The sequence below is a fragment of the Acanthaster planci genome, linkage group LG07 (genome assembly GCF_054643075.1).
Source record: "Acanthaster planci isolate LZ-2023a linkage group LG07, COTS_SCS, whole genome shotgun sequence".
NCBI lineage: Eukaryota > Metazoa > Echinodermata > Asteroidea > Valvatida > Acanthasteridae > Acanthaster > Acanthaster planci.
In genome coordinates, this window is record NC_141783.1 from 13,292,848 (window position 1) to 13,318,883 (window position 26,036).

Consider the following 26,036-nt stretch of genomic DNA (forward strand, 5'->3'; position numbering starts at 1 on the left):
TTTGATCCACCACTGACCTCAAAGATTTCCTCCGGGCGAGCTGAGTCACTTAGTATTGCTAAACCTTAATCTCCAACATTTCTTATGTCTCTATCTGACCTCTTTTCACTAACCACAAGGGAACTCGGGTATTTCATGTAGTCAGCTCTCAGACAGACCCTGACCCAGATTAACATTGAATCCCTTGGTGAGTCCTCAGATATCCTGATATTCTATTCCACGTGAAGTCTCAGAGTTAACAAGTCACAGCTTGTGTTCCGGAATCTCTCCCTGTTTGCTTCAATTTTTTTTTTCTCCGAGGTGTGTCAAAGTCATGTTCCCCCCCCAAAGCTTATGGTGTACTGTAGGTCTAATTTGATGCAATCTAATTTGCCAGACTTGTATTGTGACTTTGAAAGTTTTTCCCAGTTGGGACTCAGGAGCTACATGTACTTTACCTTTCTCTCCTGGTAACTGACAAAAAACAGGCAGTGGTTCAGCTGAGGTTTCTTCAAAGGCAAACACATGTCTAGAGACACCCATTACCCAGTATCCCTGGGACAGAAGACACAGACTTACATTTTCAAATAGTATTTAGAGTTGCTTCTAGCCAGTGGTGATTGTTTTGGTGTCTCTCTATGCTGCCCTCTCTTGTCACTTTGATGGACATTTTTTCTCTAAAGTTCCCTGTGAAGTGTGACTTGCATCTGTACAGAAGATCTAGAAGATGTGTTCGTCTAAAATCATATACAGGTGCATATGGTATACCATAAATGGCCATACATCAGATTGTAACATGGACAAAGGGATGAATCACATTCAAATAGTGGTCTGTTTTCCAGAACTTAATTCCTCTGTGTTTTTTGGGGAGAGGGGCACGAAATTTCTGGGGCATGGATCTCACAGTTGCTCTCCCTTCTCCATAAACCAGATATCCTCCTGGGACTCATTTTTTGGAAAATAGTCATCTGCTTTATGTAACCACATTACAGTTTCTTTTGACTTGGTTATAATGCATTGCAGAAACGTAAATAGGTAAATTGGACATGAATTATGTGTTTTGGGGGGCATAAGTTGTCTAGGTTCACTTGGAGCAGAAATTGGAAACTACAAATTACTACATACCTTTCAGGCCACGGATGCATCTACAGCCGCAGTAAACTTTTGCTTCATATTCGTGAAATCTAACACTCTAGTGCAATACAAGAAAAAAAATTTCTTGGAGATTGAAATCACATTTTGACGGCTCTTTCCAGACTGCACACAGATGGCCCTGTCTGTCTCTGGTGTTTGGTGGGGGGAGGGAGAGACGGGGAGCTTCACATGTGGTTAGTAATGAACCTTGCCGAAGGATACACTTCCTGATCTTAGAAATATTGAGTCACCGTCCCATGGGGGAAGGCTCAACCTTCGTTCTTACATAGCTGAGTTTCATGGTGCTCTGAAGGAACCTCTTTAACGGCCTGCACCCATGGCCCCTGTCAAACTGTTTGTTTCCCCCCAAGTCAATTCCAGATTGGAAGTCCATGGCACATACACCTACATGTACCTTGGCAGGCCCAGGGCTAAATGCAGTGTGGTGTGCAGATCGTGTTTCTTGTCTGGCCCACCAAGGAGGGACACCACAGTAGTACTGGCGAGCCAAGGTTGTGGACCCCAGGGTGTGTAGCTCTTGTGCTGTGATCAGGTAGTGGACAGGGAATTTGTCTGTCTTGAGGGGGTCTGGTCATTTGTTGCTGTGGGGCTGGGGAGGGCCTTATCCCCATGCACAGGCTGCATGGATACGTCATCAGAATACGCCCTGTGCAATCAGCAGATATGTTCCTTATGGCTCGTGTGGAACCAAAGTGGACTGACTTAAACCACATGCAGCAGGGTGAGCCTTGATAAGCACTCTTGGAGTAACCACACAGACCTGATGGCCGACTGGATACTTACTGCACATGTGCTTGACCTCCATGACATGACCAAGACCACAGTGATCCTGTGGCAAGAATGTTTGTTGCAAACCTGGAAGCTGTGTACGTGTACTCGCCTGTCAGTGAACTTGTCAGAGATGCCGAGGGATGGTTGTAAAGGAAATGCATAGTGCCACCTGCTCATTTCCTGATGCTGGGCTACGGGTAACACCTAAGCCTTGAGGTGATCATATTGTGTCCCCTCTGGATTCTGCTCGGGTGATTAGAGAGTACATGCTTCTGCCGTTGTAATCCCAGAAAAACTGTGGCTCCTCCATGATGCTGTGGGAATGGTTCATGTGGAATTTTACAATGCTGGGCAAGAAAGCATCTGGTAAGTTTGTGCTCACCTGTACAGGGGAGTGATCCGTCAAACGGATGAAATTAATGAAAGTGAATACCTTGGGAATTTCTGTTGTGTCACCCTATCCTCTGAAGTATGTTCTTTTTACTCCGTTTCCCCCTTTTTTTTCAGGAAAGAGTACATTCTAACCTTTTCCTGAGCTATGTACCTGTCACTTTTAGTTGAATTGCTCACGTACATGTGGGCCTTCATTATGCATGTTGAACGTTTGACCTGTTGAATGCAGCAAGTGCTTTATGCACTGTGCAAAGTGAAATAAATGGGCATGTGAGTGTGATTGCATTGGCCACCCTCTGAGCAATATCAAAAGCAACACTTCAGCCCGTGAAAAGAGTTTGATCGTAAAAACTAGGTACATGCGTGGTTGCCATTTAGATGAAGGGCACTACCATATAAAAGCAGAAATTTTGCAAGAAAAATATGTGGGTTTCCCCACTTGTAATAATTAGATTAATTGACAATAGCTTAATTTTTGAGCATTCAATTAATTGGTGAACATTTGATAAAAAGCACAGTATCGTTGAGTCTAGTGCTTCATACTTGTAAGTGGAAGTAAACATGTTTTCCCTTTGCCTCACTTTGACTTTTTTGAGAAGGTGGTCTAGATTGATCTGACATCCTGTCCTGTCACGTGCGCAAACACCGCATCAGGCTGAGCCATCAGTAAATGCTGCCCATTGTTGACTTGGTCTCGCTTGGCAGCGTCTTGGACTTGACTATGGAGGAAACACAGCAATTACGCTCAATCCAAGGCCTTTGAATATCACTTACTGCAGGTTATAAAGGATATGGGGCTTGGTGTCTTGGCCAGCTTTTTTTTATAATTGTGATCTCTGAGGTAACAGCTGATTTTGAAGTCATCCCGACTTTTTAATTTCATACACCACTCCTTTTCCTGACCACGACCCCTTCATAATTAAATGTAAATCATTCTTTGACCTGTTTATATAAATAAACGGATTTGTACAGTAAATGTTTACAGATCAAAGGGTTGACTTAAACTAGTTAATTGTGATCGCTGAGACTGAAACAGCTGATTTTGAAGTCAACTTGACTTTTTAATTTCGTATACCACTCCTTTTCCCTGACCACAACTCCATCATAAGTAAATGTAATTTATTCTTTGACATGTTTTGACAAGTGGATTCATGCAGCATACGTTTACAGAGTAAGGGGTTGAACCAGTTTTCCCAAATTTGTCGCGTCTCAGGATGTTATAAATTAGAAAAAAAAAATGCCATTGAAGCGTCAGTGGGAGAAACATTGTTCCAATTGGCAATATTAAAGCAGGAATTTCAAATAATACAAAAATTGAATCACACAGTAGGGAATTCTCTCCATGTTGAAATAATTAGGATGGAACGGACGCAAACACTGAATTGATACAGCAGTGGGCATTCCTCCCATGTAGGAAATCCTGGCCTCCAGTGTCAAATTGTAGTTCCAGTCATTCCAGATGCGTAAACTGATCTCGTCGCGTCCCGCCCCGATCAGATTGTATCATGCAGCTGCAACAAGACCCAACTCTTTCCTTGTACTTCTTCACTCTGTGCTTCAACGTTTTTCTTTGAAATGGCCAGTGGAGTCAGTCAATATTCATTGATAAATCATTGGTGGAATTATCCAGTATATACATGTATGTACTCTCTGTGGCTGTTGTGTCCGTGTTGAATTGGTTCACTGGGTTTTCCTTTTCCTTGTCTGTTTCAGTCATTGGTTTACCACCTTACCTGCTCCAAGCCTGGGATGTCAGGCATGCAAGACACACTGTATTAACAGACATAAATGTACATGTATCCACAGTCATGTATCTGCACAGGTTGTGATTTGTACAGCAGGTGACAAAGCTGACACATTCAAGGCTCTGTAGGCGGACACGTGACCTGAACTGTTGTGCATTGAAGGTCCCCTGTCAGTTGATGTAAACTTCTCAGTGTACAATACCATTCCTAGGAAATGAAGTGACATTCAGGAAACCAAAAGTGCATTTCAATGAGAACTATCACGTCATTCCAGTGTCATTTCAATCTTGAAAGGCAGTTCAAATGCATCACGTTTTAATTCTTCTAAACAATGCAGCTGTCCAAAGACCACAGTTTGGAAGTCCTCTTTTTTTTTACCTGCAGTACATGTAGTTTCAAAGCATCAAGATCATAGTTGCCAATTGTTTATTTTAAATTGCTAGTGCGACAACCTAATTTGATGTACATTGATATCGTACCTAAACTAATAAGTTCTGCACTTCCTTGTTCAAACATACATCAGGACATCCTGTGTTACTTTGCCTAACCACTTCCTGAAGTTGAAATTTTGTGTAAAATTTGTCTTCTGTTTCTCCATTTTCTCCAAATGAAGGAAACGCCGACATTGAAACGATCCAGTTCTGATCCAAATCTAGCAGACAGCGACGACATGCTGAAGCGCAAGCAGATTGCAATGACCTTCCCAGTGAGTATCCAGTTTTCATAGCGGACAAAAAAAATAGTGTTGGCAGTTTTACCAGTAGATCAAGGGGAGTAAAGGTTGGAATTTGGACTGGTTGATAAATGATAGGCAGAGACAAGTGGCATGTTACAAAAACTTGATATCAGCGTATTGGTGTTATTTCTGCTTGTTTCAGACACTTACTCCTGTTCTTGAAAAAAAGAATTGACGTTTTCAATTCTCACCGTGGAAGGTAATGGTCAATAAGCAAGACAGTTTTCCACACTTGCTCAAAAATACAAAAACTTGATACGGGTGTGTTGATGTGACCTGTCTGCTTGTCTGATTTCTGTTCTTGAAGGAAAGACTGGAGTTTCGAATCCCACCATGAGAGATACGAGTAACCGTTGTGTTCTTAGGCAAGGCAATTTTTCTTACTTGCTCTTCCAATAGGGCAGATTTAGTGATTGAACCTGAAATGGAGAATGTTACCAGCCTCACAGTTACTGTTTGGCTGGTTTTCTCTCCTCCCATTAACAGGTCTTGACATTCTCATCTCCGTGTTTAACATCGCTGTTTTCTGACCCTCAACTTGTATGTTCTTTCTTCAGGGTCTCTTCCATCTGAAGAAAGGGTGGCTGGTCAAGCAGGGCGATGGGGAACAGGTGGGTACTAGATCTAGTAGGAGTGAATTTCATGACTTGCTCAATGGAAGGGACTTGTCTCATGTTGCACTCGAGCTGTTCATTACAATGTATTCAACATTTGCCCTTTTTGGGCATGTATCCCGTTTTATCCATTCTTGCTGTAAAGTAAGTGTAAGTGTACCATATCACAACCATGAACAGGTGGAACAACAAAAGTGTGTGATGTGTGTATCTGTTGGAGCCATCTATATTAATGGGTAACAATGGAAGCCGCCGATGCACCTTCAGTACACCCAACTGTACGTGTAATTGAATAACTGAATTCGGTACAACTGTATTTGATAGGCTAAAGGGAGAATTTAAATTGGTTTAAAATTAACTTTTCTTTATGAAAAATGAATTTACTTCACATGAAAATATCACTGTCTCACTATTACTCCTTAAGATAACAGTATGATCCACACTGAGCAACACTGCGTAACATGGCTGCTCCTTTCCAAGCTCCGAGGCATAGCCATATTTTTTTTTTGGAACAAAATCTTTGATTTCTAGACATGCAAGCTCTTGTTTTTCCTATCATGGTAATTGTTTTTGCCTTTAATGAGAGGGTAGTTACCATATTTCTCGATGCATATCTAGTGTTAAGCTTGTGCAACTGATGGTGTGCAAAAGGTTTTTGACTAACATGTGTGACACGAATGTGTGGTCGTGCATGCATGTTAGTCACCGTACCGTGACTGTGGTGACTTGCAGTCACTTAACTGCATGAGGAAGTGTTGTTTATTGGATGAATTCACAGTGTTTCGTTGTTCAAAGAAGACACACAATCTTGAGGGTAAATTTGCCAACCACTGCTGAAAGCCGTGGGGAAAAAAAATTCACTTCTTTGGACCATCTTTAATCTGTAGATCAACCTCGCCTGTGCATTATCGAGGCATGCAGGAAGGTCCTGTTGTCCCAGGATTTTCAAGTTCAATTAAGTAGAAATTAAGTGTCAAGGCAAAAAGCACTTGGCTGAGTACTCTCTGTGTACTTTCACTGCAAAAATTACATTTTATTAAACAGGGATGGTCTGAAGTCATCATTTAATTTGTAATGTTACCTGTGTGTGTCCACTCTCTAATGCCCGTGTCTTATAGTTTTGATCCATTCTAGCCAGTGCAGTCTTTGGCAAAGAACTCCAAAGTACCCAACTGCAACACTGGTGGTTCAAGACATACATGCATGTAGTTTTAATGTGGTTTGAAAAGTCAAACCTAAATATACACACAGATGTTAGTAATTTGTTAGCATAACATTGATCCTCCCGTGGAGAAAAAACACGAAAATATACATGTGTGGTTCGTGACACGTGCATCACTTCCATATTTGAAAGTTTAGTGTGAAATTTGAAATGTCGTTCTTTGGAATTTAATTGTTATATGTTCCCACATATGATTACATGTATGACTTCCTGGGTCATATTTGTAATCTAGATTTCATGAGCCACACTGTACTTAATAAGTGTGGAAAAAGTAGCCCAGGCTTCTTATGAGCAACTACAACCCTATTCAGATGTAAGCTTAGGAATTATCGCATTGTACATGTTATTTGACCCTTGGCAATGTCTGTATTTGGTAGGATTCCAAGCTGCGTGGTTGACCTAGGTGGATCTTTAAGAAAGCCGTTTCTTGTATTTTCTTGTATTTGAAAAAAATGTTTGAAAATATACTCCATGCTCCTTTTATGGGTCCCAGTCCCATTCTTGAGGTCATTGCCTTAGCAGATGCTGTATGAGCTGGTGTACATTGTAGATTAAACACGTGTCAATTTGGCTACAGCCAACGATGGCATAATCAGCTCTTTTCCCATTTTATATGTCGGGAGTTGATGTGTGCCCTCACTTGCAAAGAAGAGACAGGCTTGTGGGATGTTTTTCAACCCGTCTCAAGCACGTGCCCGGTGCACTCGCACAAACTTTTCATGCAAAGTGAAATTGGTCGTGCGGATGATCAGAAAATGTGCATAAACCCACGTGTGCATGTGGTGAGTCTGCGCCGAAAGACCTCCATTGCTGTGTAAAGGCATGTCCTGTCTTGTTCCCACTCCATTAGATACATTTGTGCGTACACGTAAGAAGTAGCTTTGATTTAAAAGGAAACAAACGGGAGTTGATGTTTCTTCCAGAGCTAATATTATTATTTTTTTTTTACACAAAAACCATCCACCCCCACCCCCCCACTGATAGTGTTGCTTAAACACTACAAAGAAGAAGCCCTGACAACCTTACCGGGATTCACCTGTTTATATGCTATACCCCCATCTGTTTACACATGTATCATGTTTGGCCTCCCTGTGGCTTTCATTGAGACTAAATTGGTCTTTTGAAGCTTGCCGGTTCAAGGGCTGTGAGAGACAAGAAATTCAAAGCAAGAAACCACTGCAGGAACTGTGGGGAATCCACAGTCTCTTCTCACTTGCAGCAATGAAACTTGCAACAAATATTAACCTTTCTGTGCCAATGACCGTACATTGCAGATTGGCATCGTCTCCAGGGGACCAGTGCATTTAGTGTTGCCAACTGCATTGCATTGGTACACACTTTCACATTGGATCAGCCTTTCCCTACAAGGATCACAATGTTAATGTGACCCCTTGCATATATATCCTGCCTTAGGAAGTCGGCTCTAACCCAGCATCCTGGTAGATAATAAGTCTAAGTTTTGACACATGCACGGCTGGGAACTAAAAGAAAAAAAGTCAATACTTCCACTTTGGATAAGGAGGGGAATCCACACTGCTGGAAGATTTGAAAGGCATCTAAGTTGCAGTTTGTAATGTGGTTGCCTTTTGATGTGGGGGGTGTGAATGAACTGTAAGTGTGCAGGGAATAGTTCATACATTTTTCTCACAGATCTGTGCAGCTGTTGTTCTATTGACAGGGCCAATTTTTATGAAGCCATGCAGCTCTTTATAATGTTTGTATGAAACTTCTTGGAGGCATAACCTTCCTCCTAATATGCGTCATATTGATGTGCTACTTTCATCTCAGTCTTTTTTATTTGTTTGGTTTTTCTCCTCAGGACTGGAGCAAGCATTGGTTTGTGCTTTGTGACAACAAGCTAAGCTACTTTAAAGACTCAAGTGACGAAGATGTAGGTTGCACACCATATTTTTCTGTATTGATAATATCCCCCAAAGATATCTGAAACATAGCTGACCCAGATATGTTTAAATTAATCTCAGTGATTAAATAATCTGATGCATGTGTTTTTTTGCAAGAGATAAATTTCTTCTGTGCTCAAGTTTAAGAGTTGAAGGGGAAAATGTTGAAAATGCGTTAAATTTCCCATTTAAAAAAACTTGGACAAAAATGCCTCCCGTTTAGGCGGAGAAAGAGGGCTGATAATTTGAAAGAATGCAGTTCTTAAAACAACCTGTCAGCCACAAATGCATAATAACATACTGAAAGTATCGGTCCTCAGTTGGTCCATTTCCACTCTTTAAACTGTCAGTTGTGTGTTAAGGACGGCTAATTTGAAAACGTCCCTATCCCATTGCTGAGTGCACAAGGAAATGAATGGTTGATTCTGCCCTCCCCCCGGCTTTCCCATTTTGTCAGGGGTCTGTGTTTGTTGCTGGAGGAAATCCTCAGTCACTTGCGACCGATAATGACTTGCTATGCCAGTGTTGATTGCCTCGCAAAAAAGAGATTCATGTCTAGGGAGCACTGCCCATCCAGTAAAGATTATGCCTCACAAGAGTGCCCTGGGAATGAATTACGGGAGGATATGGAATGTGGGGGAGGGGCATGGCCAGCCTTCTGACTAACATATTTGGAACACTAATGGGACCGGTACACGTAGAAGATTTTTGTCGTGAATGATGCTGATAAACATTGCCGTGAAGAGATGCAGGACTGTGATAATCATGCATTTCAAACTCAGCAGGAGTTCCTTCCTTTAGAATTATAGATAGATCTGTGGTACAAAGACCATTTTATTCTGAATGTTCTCAGTTTCCCTAAGATATAAGATGTGGTAATATTCAGTGGGTGATGTACCAGTTTCATTGACTTAGAAGGACAACTTCAGCTGTAGAGTACTATGGCGAATTTAGGACCAAAGGTTTTAAAAGGATGGTTAATGGAACCAGATACTATTTGTCTTTAATTTGCAAATTTTGTGGCTTTTGCATGATTGTGTGGAAAAAAAAACCAGTGGAGCCTCTTTTCTGTGTAGAAATAATCATTGAAGATTTTATCAGCTGGAATGCCTCAGAGAACGAAGAGTCGCTGTCACGATTTTTCAACTTAACCACTATATCTCTTTTCCTTTGATTTCTTTGCCAGCCTGATAATTTGGAAGGAGTCATAGAGCTGGCGAAATGCATTGAGGCATCTGAGACACCAGTCAGCAGAAATTATGGCTTCCAGATTGAGGTATCATAACAAAAATTCCCCCCCTTTGTTCCTTTCCCTTTTGTGGTCCACAGTAGAAATGGTTACGCTATGGTGAAATGGATGATTTAACACTTGAAAACCAGTGACCAATGTTTTTCTACATTTTGCTTGGGGTCTGTCCTCTTTAGCCTGATGTATTTCATTTCGAAACTTGAAGACTTCATATAAATTTGACACTGGAGCTTGTGAGTTGGAAAGTTCCTCCATTCCTTTTTGCAGTTAATATACACGTGTACATTTGACAATTTGCATACAAATTCCAATGACAGGAAATACAGTCACCATATGGATCCGCATTACTTCAGTTCCTGTAGCTTCCACTTCCTTGTTAAAAATACTGAGATGTTTCTAGTTATTGTTTATCCCGCTTGATGTGTTCTGTGGGTACAGTCATGTGATGTTTCTGTCAGCAGTGAGAGCAAGAATTTTGCTTTTCATTATAAAAACAAAGGTGATGAGGAGTGACAGTTTGTGTTAAGCTTTTGCTTTATGACATTGATGTTGTTTTGCCACGTTTTGCCAATCAGCTTGACACTGGGGTGATCATCCTGGCTGCGATGACATCAGGCATCCGTAACAACTGGGTAGGAGCCATCAACAAAGCCATCAAGACAGCTCGGGAGGACAGTGCCAAGAAAAGCGGGGAGTCCACCACACCACTGAAGGAGAACCAGGCCCTGCCCGCCAGGATCACCAAGCCCAACTCCCTGCCCATTTCCAAGAGCACCTCAGACATCCGGCCAAAAGAACAGCGGTCCTCGCCCCTGCAGCCGGCTCGGAAGAGCCTCAATGGTGCAGACTTGCTGCCCACCACCAGTCGGAGCCTGACACAGACTGACGGCAAGGTGGGCACCCCTTCCCCGGGGGAACCAAAGCCGCTCTTGGAGAGGAAGTCTAGCACACAGTCCCAGTCCACCAAGGCCCCATCCCTTGAAACCCTTCCACCACACTCGGGCAAGCCTGAGGGTAGGCGGAGCTCTGTCTCCAAACCCTCATCCTCAGAATCAAGACCCCGCCGAGGTTCTGTCACCAAAGAAGGGAGCAGCACAGAGGCCAGGCGGAACTCTGTCACCAAAGAGCCTGGGATTGTTACTGACGGCAAACAGAAGCATTCCTCTCCCACGAAGGAAAATTCAGGCTCGGACTCATCAAAATCCAAGGAGAAATCCAAGGAAAGGCGACAGAGGCGAGGGTCACGGTCAGAGAGAAGATCCCGCGAAGAAAGTACGGCAGCCGTCACTGCTGCCCTGTCAAAAAGGACTGCAAACACAGACTCTAAGCAGAGTACCACTGCCAGGAAGTCCAGGAGTAGCTCGCAGACGGAGGAACCTGTCACATCTTCCCCAAACTCTGAGCAGGACATTTCCCCTCGATCCAGGGCCGACTCTGAAAGCAAAAAGCGGCCAGCTACCGTAGACACCACTGTAATGTCACTTCTTGAGCAAGAGGTGAGTACTCTGTGAATCTTTTATTTTTCCCTTGCCTCGGCACCGATTGGGTATTTTTGTTTGAAGTTGTCATTGAATTGATTGCTTTTCGAAGTGGAGGCAAGCTTTGGAAAACTGAGTGTGCTAGTACAAGTTGATGTTGCATGTTTGGATAATTTGAGGGAATGGTGAACTAAATCACTTTTAGTGTAAATGGTACTAGATGTTCAAATTTTGAATACGGGCGTTTCACTATAGTGGGTCACCAAGAGTTTTTAACATGTTGGCCAATCACAATGCACGAAATTTGTCGACCCAATGTGCGGTTAGAAAGGGTCGACAAATTTCGCGCTTTGTGATTGGCCAACGCGTTGTAAACTCTTGGTGGCGCTCTATTGTTAATCGGGCGTATTTATATTTTTTGAAAACTTGATCACAGATAAAGTTAGATTAAACATGCAGAGTGATAATTTAAGATACCTCAGTGTTTTTTTTTAAATAGTAAAACCTGGCCACAGTGAAACTCTAAATTTTGAAAAACCTTTGGTTTGATGTTTAGGTGGACACCCTGAAAGCACAGCTGGAGCAAAAGCAGCAGGACTGTGTCCGCCTGCAGCATGAAAATGTCAACCTGAAAGCCAAGCTGAACTCGGAGCAGAGGGACCACAAGGAGAGCTTCCAGGACCTTGAGAACGAGCGGTCGGGCTACATGACCCAGGTGAGTCCCTCACGAGTCCCAGCACGTCAAGCCTGAAGCTGAGTCACGAGGGTTTTCAAAATGAACTGTGGCAGAAGCATTCCTCTTTCTAATTGTTAAGCCTGTTTACCACGACTGATCATGTGGAAGCACTTGTGAACGAAAGGACTCTTGATGGACTTGAGTACAAGACAGGACAAATGTTACTCAGCAAGATCATGTGCTCTGCTTAATCTGCTGAGAAGCAGCAGAGCATTGGCATGCTTTAGCTGGTAATGTGGAAGCCTCTTCTGCACTTCAATATTTGGACCGGAGGGGATGGGAGGAAGAGGGGCAGACGATAGTTTGGATAATGCCAAAATGGGAATAAAAGCAACACGTCGATTTAGCTGAAAGTTTTCAAAAGAATTGTTTTCCAGGAGCAAACGTTGCTTAGAATTATGTATAAAAAGCACTAAAATGTAATAGGGGAACTGTTTTTATTGTGACTGGTTGCCAATATGTGCTGTCTTTTACCTGTTTCAAAATCCCAAATCAAAACTTCTCCAATAGAAAAATACTTTTGAGGTTGTTTTATTGTCTCTGAATTTCATCAGTTTATTTTATGGGCTCATCTTGTTAATTAGATTTAATAGTGGCCTTAACTGAAGGTTAGTTCACATGAATGTGATCAAAAGGTAAGTGTGGTATAATACATCAGTTATGGTAAAGTTATGCCAGGTTTGAAAAGTGTTCACCTTGTGCAAATTAGCAGTCCACATTTGTTACAATGCCACATATTTACTTTTTCATTTGCACATGTTTTGTATTGTGTGTGAACCACTCTTCAGTTGAGTTTTGGAGATAGCAAAGTCTGATTTGTGTTTGTTTTGCTTTTGAATGCAGATAGAGCAAATGGAGGGGATTAACCAGAAGTTACAGACTGAGCTGCGACAGTCTAAGAATGCTACCCAGCAACTTGAGCAGCAGAACCAGCAGCTGGACGGCCAAGTCTCCACTCTCAAGACCGAGGCCCTTGGACGGGACCAAGACCTGGCATCCCTAAAAGCTCGATTTGAGGACATTGTCCGGGACCTGACAGCCAGCAAGGAGGAGAATGCTCTGACCCGTGCCGAGCTGAAGGCCGAGCGTGAGCGCAGCGAGACCCTCGAGACTGATTTAACCGACACCTGGGTGAAGCTTAGGGAGAGCGGAAGTGAAGGAGTCGACGTGGATGTGGTGGAAGAATTGTCACTGAAACTCGATGAAGCTCGAATGAGGTTGGAGAGGAGCGAAAGTGATGCTGTTGAGAACGAAAAGAAATTTGAGGAGCGCTTAAGTCGCATGGAGAACCAGCATCAAACAGAGAGTACTGCTTTGCAGGAAAGGCTTCGGGCAGCTTTGGATGAGACCAGTGAGCTCCGAAAGAGAGTCGCAGAAAAGACTGAACAGATTCAAAAGACAGAAGCTGCCATTGAAAAAGCAGGACAGACTGACAAACTGTCTTTGGAGACAAATGCCAGAGTAGCCGAACTCGAAGGTGCCATTCGGGAACTGAAATCCTGTTTAAAAAGGGAGGTTGGAGCAAAATCTGAAGTGCAGAAAAAATATGATGATTTACTAGCTCAGTCAGCTCACCAGTTTCTTGAAGGACAGGGTGATTTGGCCTCCACAGGGAGTGATGACAATGCCGTTAGGCTGGAAACCGAATTGGATCTGGCCGAAAGAGAACTTGAGAAACTGAAAAAGCAAAATGTGGTGGACAAGGAGCAAAGGGCATCACTTGAGAAAGCCCTGGAGAGAGAGCAAGGTCTCAGGAAACAGATGGAAGAGAAAATGAGTCTTTCAACTCAGGAAAGTGGCAGCTCAAAGGTTGACATTGAACAAAAGAGTTCGGAGATTGCAAGCCTCCGCGAGGAATTGAAAAAGGCCAAGAAGGAGCGAGAGGCAGTCAACTTAGTGCGGAAACAACTTGCAACAGCTGTTGACAGGTTAAATAACCAGTTAGCTGAAAAGGAGAGCAAGTTGGAAACTCTTAGTGCTGAAGTAGAAACCCGCGGCAGTCAGAATAGCCAGCTCGAGCAGCAGTTGCAAGTCAGCCTGTCCAAGGGGTTAAATTTGCAAAGCAAAGTGGAGACTTTGGAAGCAGATTTGCAACAAGCTTCAGAGAAGAGAGACGCAGATGCTAGTGCTCAATTGGAAGCACTCCAAGCTGAACATCGGCAGCTGAAGCGGCAAATAGGCATCCTGGAGGAGCAGCATGCACTGGAGATGCACAATCGACAGAGTGAGCTGGTGACAGCAGGAGACCGCATCAACAGGCTTGAGGAAAAAGTGGTCGTGCAGGAGACGAAGCTGAAAGCGGCAACGGAACGAGCCGATCGGATCGAGGATGACGCTGCAGCCAACATACTGGACATGCAAAAAGAGGAGGAGCTGCTGAGGTCCAAGTGCGAGCGCAGTGAAAAAGAGGTCAAACGTCTCCGAGGGGAACTCCATGCTGCACAGGATAACTACGATGAGCTGGAGCTCCAGTTCATCACGCAGCGGGAGGACCTGAAGAGGATGGAGAAGGAGCACGAAAAGGAGATTGGGCAGATTGGGTACAGGATCCAGGATCTTACCAGCAAGTTGGCAGCATCGGAGCGAAAGGTGAGAGATCTGAAGGGGGTAGATCACAGAAATAGGGCAAAAGGTGGAGTGGGGGCAGCTGGTGGGATGGGAATGCAGCTAACCCAAACTCGGCAGATGGAAAATAAACTGAAGGAGCTGGAGTCCAAATTGGGGGATGTAGAAAGTACTTTGCAGGACCAAGATCAGGACACCACCAGCCTCCTGGGCAAGATTGTCTCTGTAGAGCAGCAGGTCCAGGCTAGGGCCCAGCTGCCTTCAACAAGCAGCTGTGCAGATACTGAGCATCCCCTGCAATCCCAGGTAGTACAGCCACTCTCTCGTGGCTCTTCTGCTGCCAGTGCACCCTGTGATAGTGTCTCGACATCAGGTGCGGATCTCTCTGAGGACTCTGAATCAACTGAGGGTGCTGCATCACCAGGCAGGGCAAAGCAGACTTTCCGAGCGCGATACCTGGAGACCAAACTGAGCGGAACAGAGGAGAAGCTGAAGGAGGTGACCAGAAAGCTAGTTGATGTGACCACACGTGAATTAGAGATCCGGAAGACCTACCAGGAGAAAAGTGTCTCTGAGAGCCGGTTGAAGGAGAGGTTGAAGGTCATGGAGCGTGAGGTGGAGGCAGTGACCAAGGAGCTCCAACAGGTACAGTCAAACAGTCGAACCTTTGCCTGCGCTATGCGGGCTGCCATGACTGACTGTGGACAACTCTTTGGGGACATTAAATCTGGCTTAGAGTGGGTTGATTTAGAGGTAGGCTTGGAGAGGGCTGACAGGGATGGGCTGCCTAACCAGCAGCAGCGGGTGGAGGTAGCCACTAACCCAACTACTACTAGTCACACCAACATGCTTTCATTCCTCAAATCCCTGCTCACCGATGCATGCCACAAAGTAGATCAGTATAAACAGACTGCCATGTCCCAACAGACCCGTATTGAAAAGCAGAGTAGGCAATCCGTAAACTCCCTGTTGGTCAGGGAGCAAAATGGTGAGGGCAATTCAGCTGGTAGCAGTTTTGCATCGACCACAGCTTCAAGTTTTGACAGCACAGAGTCTGGCTCAATGAGGCTGACTCGGCAACGAAACCCTAGTGTTATCGGGACGTTGGAGCGCTTCGCCAACAGACTTTCTGCTGAGGTGATACTTCTCGGAGAGTCCACTTTCATCCTTCATCAAACAGACCGGCAAAAACTTGCCAAGATACAGATGTGTCTCAGTGAAATTGAGTCACTCACTGCTGCCATGACAGAACTTGAAACAGCTTTAGGTTCAGAGTGCAAAGATATAAATCAATCTTCCCTCACCCATACTTCCCAAACAATCACCAATCTTCTCTCCCCAAGGTATCTCTTGCAGGCTGAAGCTTGTTACAGTCAAGCCTTGCCTGAAAACCAAACAGAATATACAAATTCATTCTTCACTAGGCCCATGATTGACAGGCATTCCAAATCAAGATCACCTCTTAAGAGGCAAAAAAGAACAAACACACCAGCAAGTCAATCAACACATTCCAAATCAGTAGGACACTCAATAGTGTGGTCTTCCAAATTAGATAAATATGCAAACTCATTAGCAAATACAATTATTAAAGCTGGTCAGGTAGAGTATCTCTCAAATGTCAAGAAAGGCACGAATGCAGCCCTGTCTTTTGTAGACAACGAGGTATTTTTAAAGCTACATAGTTCTGAACTTAAGCTTGAAGAGGTAGCAGTTGCACTCCAGCACAAGCAAAAAAGATTCCATGATGTGTTTGAGGGCCACCTGAAAAGAGTTGTACAAAGACTGTCTGAAGTACTGGTACATGAAAACAATGGGCGGGTAAAATCTGACAAGGAGAGAAATCGAAAGGCTGGCCTGTGTGTTGACGACGGTAATGCGTTTGGCAGCTTCACCGAAGTTGTCTCATTGGCACCAGAAGATGTTGATGTTGTGGGCATCATAGATTCAGTGGGTCCAGAACTAGTGTCGTATGCAAAGCAGATAACTTTGCAGGAAGCTAGAGGGACCTCTGTGAGTGTGGTTGAGGGCCAGATGCTGCTTGTCGAAGTCTTTCACTTGCTACAGGTCAGGATCTGTGACTTCCTGAAAAAAGTCTCCCTAGAGCGCAGCACTTGCCAGGTTGTTCTTAGAGCTCTTAGTGATGTCGGAAACAAGAGATACGCCCTCATTGAGAGCCTGATGGAAGAGGAGCTGGTCATGGTCAAGGAGGAGCTCCTACAGTGTTACCAGAATGCTGTGGCTAATGTTGGAGAAGGGAAAGATGGGCCCTGTGGAGAGGGAGAGGATCTTCAACCCATTCTGGGCGATTACGTCGGTCTCTTGGGAAGTCTGTTGATCAGGAAGGTAGTTGTTGGTGGTCTGGTGCAGCACGTGTTAGAGCAAATACCACACCGGTACAGCTCTGAAAATATTACCTTGAATGAGCATGATCTGGACCTGACAGCTGGGAGCCTTGAACAAGTTGGGCCTGAACACATTGTTTCCCGTATTCCTGAACCAGTCAGTGCTGAATATGAAAACATGGCTATCTCATTGGCAGACGCTGCCATAGAGCATGCTGAGAGTGCACATTTCTCCACCCGGTTTCAGGATGAGTGGGAGTTGATAATGCAGAAGGGGCGTTACAGTCCCATCGAAAATATCACAACCGAGCATGCCCGGAACCTGGCCGAGGTCCGGCGACGTTATGAAGCCCAGCTTCAGGCAGAAGAGTTGCAGCATGAACAGGAGTTGAGCACTCTACAGGAAAAGTATAGGGAAGCGCTCTTTAAAGTAGAAGAACTGGAAGCGAAGTTGGAGGGGTTGCAAGTCAGACGTGCCAGCAAACCACAGATCACCTTGACCCTGGAGGAAGACTTGAACGACATGCTGGATGACCTGGTGGCAAACCGTCTGAGAGAGATTCTGGCAGAACTGGAGGGCACCAGGGAAAAGCTTGTCAATGCTAATGAGGAGATGGCAGCCGTCAAGACGGAACACGTTAGGGAAGTGGATGCCATCACCGATGTCATGGAGAACATGGAGCGGCAGTACCAGGCAGAGATACAGACTCTGAAGACAGCTCATAGGGAGATGGTCTCAAATCTGCAGCAGGATTTTCAGGACCGGCTGAAGCAACTGAAGAAGGACCAGTCACTTGAGATGACCCAGTTGAATCGCCAGCAGGTCAACGAAAACCTACAGACTGAGCCTACTGTGGCAACAAGTCCTGACAAGATGGGTCAGGTAAGAACCAGTCGGGACTGGTTTATCCCACTGACATGTTGTGGACTGGTTTGGATGTTATCCAGTGCTTGGTTGCATCGTTCCCTCCCTGCTACTGTCGTGAACCTCTGGTCCCCGAATGAATTCCGTCTCCCTCCCTTTTTTTCCCTTGGGCTGCCGCATGCATGTCAGTGTTTCTACAACTCGAGCCGTGGCTGACAACTAAGAAGCTTCATAGCTGCCACCAGCATTCCAGTTTTTCATGCCTCACCCTCTAGTTTTGGAACACCCTCTGCTTTCCCTCACTTTTCCCTGGCATGGCTGTGACCATGCATGCTGACATGCACAGCACTGGCTTCATAAGCCCTGAGCATGTGCACGGTGGCGTAAGCCTGTTACCTTGGTAACACAACAGTTTCTGCAGTACTGTTACACTTATCAACACTCACTGTGAGTTCTAACTGCCCGAGACGTCGTGAGTTATTAGCATGTACATGTAGTCTTTGTGGCATGTATCGTGTAATATCCTATATACATATATTTATATATATCGCAGTGCTGTCACCACAATCAGCGTTTGTCAGCATAATTTTTATTTTGCTTCTATGCAACAAGCAGCAGTGGCATGAACAATTTTATGTTCTGATATAACTCATAATAAATGCATAATGTGCTGGTGTACTAACATTGGTGTTCAGTGTTGTTTTGTCAACTTGAAGGCATTGATCTGTGTTTAAGGCCATGTCCCAATTACATGGCTATGGCTGGAAATACATGTACTTCTATGGGAAATGGCTGCAGCTGCTAGCCATTGGCCACCATGTTGTCAACCGTAGCCAAAGACGTGTAATTCAGACAGTGGCTTAACATGGAACACAATGCTTTGTATTGTTGGAAGGTCCAGATGGAGTTTGGTATGATGCCAAGAAGCAAAACCTTTCCTTTTGCCATCAAACAGTAAGTTGTGCGCCCACAGCTAGATTTTGGAATTTGGACAAGTTGCAAAGAAAGCTGACTAGTTTAGGTTCTCTGCATTGAGGATTGCGAGTCTGATTTTGCTTTGACGCTGGAGGTGCAAGGTTAAGGTGCAAATTTCTTAAGGCATCATTTCAGAGTAGCATCAAGACCTGTTTGGTGTTAGTGATGATTGTTTATTGGTTATTCTTTCATTTGTGTACATGTACATTACTGTTGGTACTCGGTGTCATTTGCCCTTGAATACAGCATTGTTACAGAACCCACGGATGTCATTGCTGTACCTTCTTGTCTAAACTTTATTGTCGTCTTCATTGCAGAAAACTGTAATATGATTTTACTTTATAATAAAAAGCTGGTTCTTTCCTGCTTATGGGATTTATTTTGTAGTAATTTGAAAAGGCAGTTTACATTGAAAGTGCTGTTGTGTTTTTCTTTGGGATTCGTTTAATGTACTTCAGAGCTCTATTCAGGACATGCGCTCGAGAAGGTGTTCCCATAAGGGAACTTTTCTCTTATCCTGCCTTATTTGACTTACTGGGTGTAGCTATTCAGGACTGTAACAAAAACACTTGAAAGCCACCTTTCCGAAGCAGCTTTTAGAGAGTAGATTAGTTGGTCATAAGCTGTGAGCGTGCAGAGAAATTTTGACTTGTACATAGGATTTGTGTTGATTCTAATGGATATGCATGTATTATTAATTGACTCATTAGTTCTTTCAAACCTGCATGTTCATTATACCATCCATAGCTTATAATACATGTGTTGCCTCTTACCATTCATTTGCATGGTCAGTGGTTCAGTGTCATTGCTGCCACCCTGTATCAGCCCACAGTAATAATCTCATAATCCCTCTGTACACGTAAATTAGGAAGGAGTGGACATTGCTCCCCTTCCTTTTTCACCTTGGAAGAAAATTTTGGATGAAATCCGTAAGGGCAGTTGTTTGCCAGACACGCAAAGCCATGTCTCATCCTTCGTGGATCAGATATGGGTTGGAAAACTTCATCTTGTGAGTAGAATTTGTCAGTTTCTTGTTCCTGCTGTTTATTTTCCTATAAAGAGCTTCAGACAGAACATTGAGTCATCCCCATAACCCTTCCTTGCCCATCATAGGCAAACAAGAGCAATATTGTGCACTACTGGGTTTGGTAGTTGTTGGAACTACACACGTACTGAATTATAGTTATGTCGGAATCCAGTAGATTGTGGGGACACAAAAGACTCCTGTAATCTGCTATAAAATGTCATAACTAGAGAAATTGTCCCTTTAATGTGAGGCCAACCTACATCATCCTTCTGTCCTCTGGCAGAGATGTTGGCAACTAGAGCATTTGACAAAATGTTGAGGTCCTTCCCACTTGAATTGTATTGGGCGAAGGATTAGAAGATGTCTGTTTCTTTTGCGTAGATGCTTGTTCATGCTTGAAGTGTGTTACTTTTGAAGCTAGCAGTGCTCGCATGGTAATTACATGCATTTTCCCAAAACGGTATTTGACCTTGCAAAACTCATTCTAAGATACGTAATAATCTTTTGAAAAATATTGTGCACGTCTGCTTTGATATGTAGATAGAAGCTTAGAAATGTTTGCAATAAACTTTCTTTAAAAAACAACAGCCAACAACAGCGATAGAGCAAAAATGCTGTACATGTTTGTATGTACCAAGATATTGGCACCGTACTTACAGAGAGCTGAGTAACCCACAAACATTGCTGGGTTGACATCCATTCTTTGAATAAGCATGGAGGTTTAGCATGTCGGATATTGCTGTAACACAAACATAACCGCCGTTCATGGTTCATTGCATTGGGAAAAACAGACGTAGGAAAGACCTGATGGCAGATTAATATTGCGAACTGTGAACAAACTGGGCGACAGACAGGGTGACATACAGGCTGGCACACAGGGACCCAACTGGCTGAACTGAATGACCAATGGACATTGACAGTTATGTTGCTTGCAGTCAGATGGTAATTTGTGCATTGGGAAAAACAGTTGCAGTGATCTTGACTGCAATCATGCTGAGAGGGTTTGCTGATGGAATACCTCTGTGCCAATATCTGCAATGTTTCTGAATGGCTGAGTAAAGCACATCAAATCAGAGGACAGTTTCCTTTCATTAGCAATGGTAATAGCTGTTGCTCTGCTGTCGTGTAGACTGTTCATTCTAGTTGCACCAAACGAAGTCATGGAAAAATCACTGAAAGAGAATTTGTTCAAATAGTATTTTCTGAACAATCGTTTTTTGTACCTTGAGCGATTTTTCTCACTTGTTTTTCTGTTTCTGCTGATTTGGTACACTTTTGTTGTTACACTTCCTTGTATTGCCTCTTGAAGGAAGTATGTCTTGTGTTTATCTTGAAGAGATTGCTTAATCTGCAGCTTATCTGGAAGAGTCATTTTATTTTTGTCAGGATGTTTATTTGGTCTGCCATAACCTACATGTATGCTTGCAGCTTTTACCTTCCTCTTGTAATACACCCCGCACACTGTTGTATGTGAAGATGTGTACATGTATGTGCATTCTGTTGTGCTTTGAATTTTTATCGTGCATGAAGACAGTTGACCAACTCCCAATGCTCGGGATAATGACCAGTGATGTTATTTTTGCAAATCACACTGGTTTTCAACCCGTCATTTACTCTAGAATTTAACATGAAAACCGTCTGTAGAATGGCACTGTTCATGATCAAGATGATAGCGATTAGCAAACTATTTAACTGTCATCCAATATTGCGTTGGCGAATGTAAAGTAATTGTGCTGTACAAGTAGAGCACAGCCGACGCCGTCTCTTCGCACGCAGAGAAGTCAAATGAATCTTGGCGTGGCTGGGTGATCTCTTTAATATTTTCACACCACACAGTTACCTGTTTGCTGTCACTGGTCGACATCTTGAGGTTTGGGGCTTTGGTAGACTGCTGTGCAGTCTGTTCACATGCTGATTGTTCTAACTGTGTTTCTGTTTCCCTCCCCCCTTTTCTGTTCCCTTGATTCTGGGTTCATGGACATTTCACGACGAAATTTTTCTCTTTACTTCCTGATTACAATTCTCCCTACGCACATTGAATGTTTGCTTTTTTGTGCTATCCATCATCGCACCACTCTGACCTTCCATAATCACTACTTTTACCCTGTTGACCTTCCAATCCATGTTTTGTTCTCTCGACCGTCTTGTTGGTGCCTTTTCTCTCCTATGTATCGCCTTAACCTCTTTCATAAAACATCTCATCTCAACCACCTCTTCATCTTTTTCCCCGAACGCCCCTCTAACATTTATCATGCTGTCTATTTCATGAAAAAATTTTCATCTCATCTTTTTCTCCTCTGGCTACTTCTTTCTGGATCACCTGTTTGCTCTCCCCCAAACTCACCAACCCTATCCCTTGTCCACCTCTCAAATGAATCTGCCGCCACTAAAACACTCTCTATTCCTCCCCTTGTCTTGTTTCTTTGGCTCCTCTGCTGTCATCTTCCCTCCATTTGAAAAATCCTTCCCATCTCCCCACCCTCCCCTCCCCAAACAGGCGAGGAACAACGGTGACTTGGTGCTGCAGGAGAAGTCTCACCGGGAGATCTTGGAGGAGATGAGACGATCACACAACCAGGAGATCAAGGCGCTTGAGGAGGAGAAAGAGAAGGAACTGGACGAAGAGCGAAAAGCCACCAAAATCAGTAAGTCCCTGTCAGCTCTTGCCGCATCCTTTTAAGTTCAGAATTTCACATAGTTTTACCTTCATTCCTGTTCTTGTCAGGCTATTTGAAGCAAGATATGGGACGGAGAGGAAACCCCCCCCCCCCCGCCTTTGTTTTGGTCATTGTTTTATCAGAATCTCAGGAATTCTTTACAGACTTCTAGGGGGGATGTGTTAGGTAACAATAGTCTAGAGTGTGTATAGGGATTGGACAGGTAAGGGGGGGTATCCCTCCATCCCATATCTTGCCTGGTATATGTCAGGCTCCGTACTTCTGCAAAGCTGTCAACTCTTTTCCAACATACACTGGTCTGAAGTATTAGCTGAAGGTACGGCTCCTGCTTTTGATAGAAATACTCCACGTGTTTCCATCGTTTCCTTGCTCTTTTCACTGTTAGTGCTTGGAAACAAAAGCAATAAAGTAGAGAGCTCTTGAATCAACTTGTATCGAATGGATGCCCTTGAGCTCAATTTTCTGTGAAAAAACTTATAAAGACTTAACTACAAGCAGATGCCATTTGAAAAAAAGTGCCGCTAAAAAGAAATGAATTTAACACAGATCTTGGAGAAGTGGATGTTCAAAATGCTCATGCTGAAATGAGTGCTGAAAAAGTGTGTTCCGTCAGTGCGCATGTAAGCTGGTCCTTTTCCTTGAAGTTAGCCATGTAGGAGTGTGAGATGCCGCCGTGTTTCTATCTACTGCTATACACAGCTGAGTTAAGATAGGGGCAGTTTGCTATGGTTATCTTTCATCGAAACCCCTTCTTGTCACAGGCTTGTAGGAATTTTCTTGAAAGCCCTCTGAGATCATTCAAAATCCAGTTTTCAAGGATTCAGAAAGATAGAGTCAAACCACTTTTTGACACGGAACTCAATGCCTCTGGAAAGTTACTTGTACACTTATAAAGAAAATGTTTATGGTTTTATATGCAGTAGAAGATTTTGGATGTTTCAGAAAGGCTCTTAACCAAAAAGTTCAGGGTTGAAGGGTTCGCCGGTGAAACTGAAAAATTGGACTTGGCCAAATAGTGTCAACATGAGGATGAAGATTATCATTGTCATTATGAACAGTCAGAGCTTGTGTACTCAACTTGGCAAGTTTTTTCTTTTGTTGCATTTACAGAAGTAAAAGTTTTTGAAAAACAGTCTGGTGTATTTGAGAAGTTTCTTTTTTTTTCAGTGACATACATATGGAGAGCTGTCATTCTAATTTCACTTTTAGTGTACCTTGCATTCCTCTGTATGTTTTATCCTGTGCATTGAAGGACTTAACAGTTTGCACTTGCGTGGATTTGGTTTTTTAAAAAAATACTTTCTTAACCATTTAATCCCTGCCCAAATACACTCCCGATGTATACAATCACCACGTAGCCATTGCAATGCTGAAGAAAACCCACAAGGATGAGTTGGAGAAGGAGAAACAGATGCTCCGACAGATGCTCTCCAAGGAGGGAGGTGCACCCCTCCCGCCCCTGGCCAAGAAGGACAAGAAGCATGTCAAGCCCTCCAAACGAGCCACCGGTTTGTTGACAGCCAGTCCCTGAAGTTCAAAATCATTGCCGCTTCTTGGGCTCTTTAGTTTTCCCGCCAGCTTCTGTGGCTGCAGATGGCTGTACTTCCAGGCCAGTCGAGTAGTTTGCACTGAGATGCCGCCCTCTATGGTGCACGCGAAGGGGTGCTGAGGAAACTAACAATGTCTTGCAATGCGTGGTCACATTTCTAAGCTTATACTCTATTAAAAAAATGAAACTTCATATTAAAGGAAAGTTAAAGAAATAAATGAAGTTGAAAAATAGATATATATAAGAGAAAACTGATGAGTGGAAGGGGCTTCTTAGTTCCCATTTGTTAATGTCCAACTTTTGACTCAGTATGGGCTGTTGATACTGGCTTCTGTTTTATGCACAACTGTTCCTTGATTTCTGTGGTCATATGAAAGTTGCTCGGTAATTGGTTTTTCAGGTACATTACTGGGATGAAATTTTCTCCAACTGCGTTTAGCGTACACACAGTGTGTGTGGATATCTGGTGATTTAAAAGGGAAAATAGAGGGTTTCTTTTCCAGTTACCTGAATTTGTTTTGTCCCTGCACCCACTCTCACTCTCTCTCTCTCTCTAAACTCTCTGATTTTCCTTTCATCTTCACCCTTTCTTGTTTGCTTTATTGTAGTTGTTTGTAGTTGCTCTTGTTCAATGATCAACAGTGAACAATTCCACAAGGATCAAAATATCATGCCCTCTCTGAGTCTAATGGTTTTTTGCATTGAACCAGTGACCCGACTTCTAAATTTTTTTTGGCTGGCTTCTGAAAAGCAGTATAGAGCATAGAGCGTTGTTTGAGCACATAGCAGTTAGAGTGAATGCCACCCTATCTGCTTTTATTCTTCAGAATTGATAGCAACATTGTAGCATTCTAGATCACAACTTGTGTTTGCTTTTACACCTGTTACTGCTTGTAGTTTCTTTTCGCATAGACTTTCATTTTTTTAAATATAAATTGGGTATCTCGTCTACACTGTCTCTGCACAAAAATAAAGTTCCTTATCCCTTTTTACAGTCCTTAGTAGAATTTTTATGTACTTGATAGGATGTAAGATCAATTCTGGTCACTCTTTTCAACACAACTGTTGACGTGATGAAGACTTGGCTTCATGTTTAATGTCATACAAGATGGAATCTGCCACTGTAGTACATCCAGGTCATTAATGCAAGAGAGCCAACAAGATGTGTCATTTAATTCCTCCCTAGAGAGCATTTCCAATCTTTTAGCACCTATTAATTTGGATTACACCCTGAGAGGCTTTTAAGTCACTTCATAGATTAGCTGCTGTGGAAGACGATTAGCATTTCTTGATTTCGGCAGAAAAAAAATTCGGTACATTTCCTGGTCAGATGATTACGAATTTGGGCGTACAATAAAATTGTTTGTTTCTGCATTACAGTTACATAAATGGTGGTTTACAATTTAATGGTCAGGTTAAGAGTACCATTTACTGGTGTGGTGAATGTTCTCTGGAAATCTGACTGCCCTTTGACATGAGTTTTGACCTGTGACCTTTGACCTTGCTTGATCCTCAGGTATAACAGCTCTGCACAAGGCCCACAAGCAGGAACTGGAGCAGCAGCGTGCTGACATGCTGCAGAATGTATCCAATGATGTGGAAGTGGTCATGAAACGACACAGGTAAGAGGACCAATTTGGATCATATAGTCTCTCATGTGAGATAGTAACATGGAAATGATAATCTTGACAGAAACTGCATTGGATACATTGAAATATATATGGGTTGCTCTCGTACGTGGCAGATTTTTCAGGCGTGAAAGTAAAGATTCAGAATCTTCGGATCTGCAGTGGTTGGGAAAGTCAGTTGAAGGAATGACTTTATTGGCACCTCAAAACAGACTGGTTTTAAGTTAAAAACCTGCAAAACTTCAAAAAATAAGTTATTATTTATCTGTGTCGGTGGTTTTCACTTTAACTTCATCCTTGACCTTTATTGATTCATTTATGACAACATTACTAACGCTGGTATGTTTTCCCAACAAATGATCGTCAACCTTTCGTGTGGATTGTTTCCTTGCATACAACTTTTATTAGGTCAACTTGCACGATTGTGC

The 26,036-nt window shown here is 43.2% G+C and overlaps 1 protein-coding gene across 3 annotated transcripts in view; it reads left to right on the plus strand.

Moving 5' to 3' along the window:
- Window positions 1-26,036, plus strand: part of LOC110981830 (uncharacterized) — a 56,208-nt gene that overhangs the window by 22,208 nt on the left and 7,964 nt on the right. The window contains exons 5-14 of one of the 3 annotated variants that reach the window (XM_022239783.2): window positions 4,657-4,749; window positions 5,337-5,390; window positions 8,435-8,506; window positions 9,703-9,792; window positions 10,341-11,261; window positions 11,800-11,958; window positions 12,823-15,189; window positions 22,251-22,398; window positions 23,790-23,939; window positions 25,497-25,602. In XM_022239783.2, coding sequence (XP_022095475.2) covers window positions 4,657-4,749; window positions 5,337-5,390; window positions 8,435-8,506; window positions 9,703-9,792; window positions 10,341-11,261; window positions 11,800-11,958; window positions 12,823-15,189; window positions 22,251-22,398; window positions 23,790-23,939; window positions 25,497-25,602 — 4,160 coding nt within the window. The remainder of the gene's footprint in view (window positions 1-4,656; window positions 4,750-5,336; window positions 5,391-8,434; window positions 8,507-9,702; window positions 9,793-10,340; window positions 11,262-11,799; window positions 11,959-12,822; window positions 15,190-22,250; window positions 22,399-23,789; window positions 23,940-25,496; window positions 25,603-26,036) is intronic. The other 2 variants (XM_022239787.2, XM_022239784.2) reach the window with 2 other exon arrangements.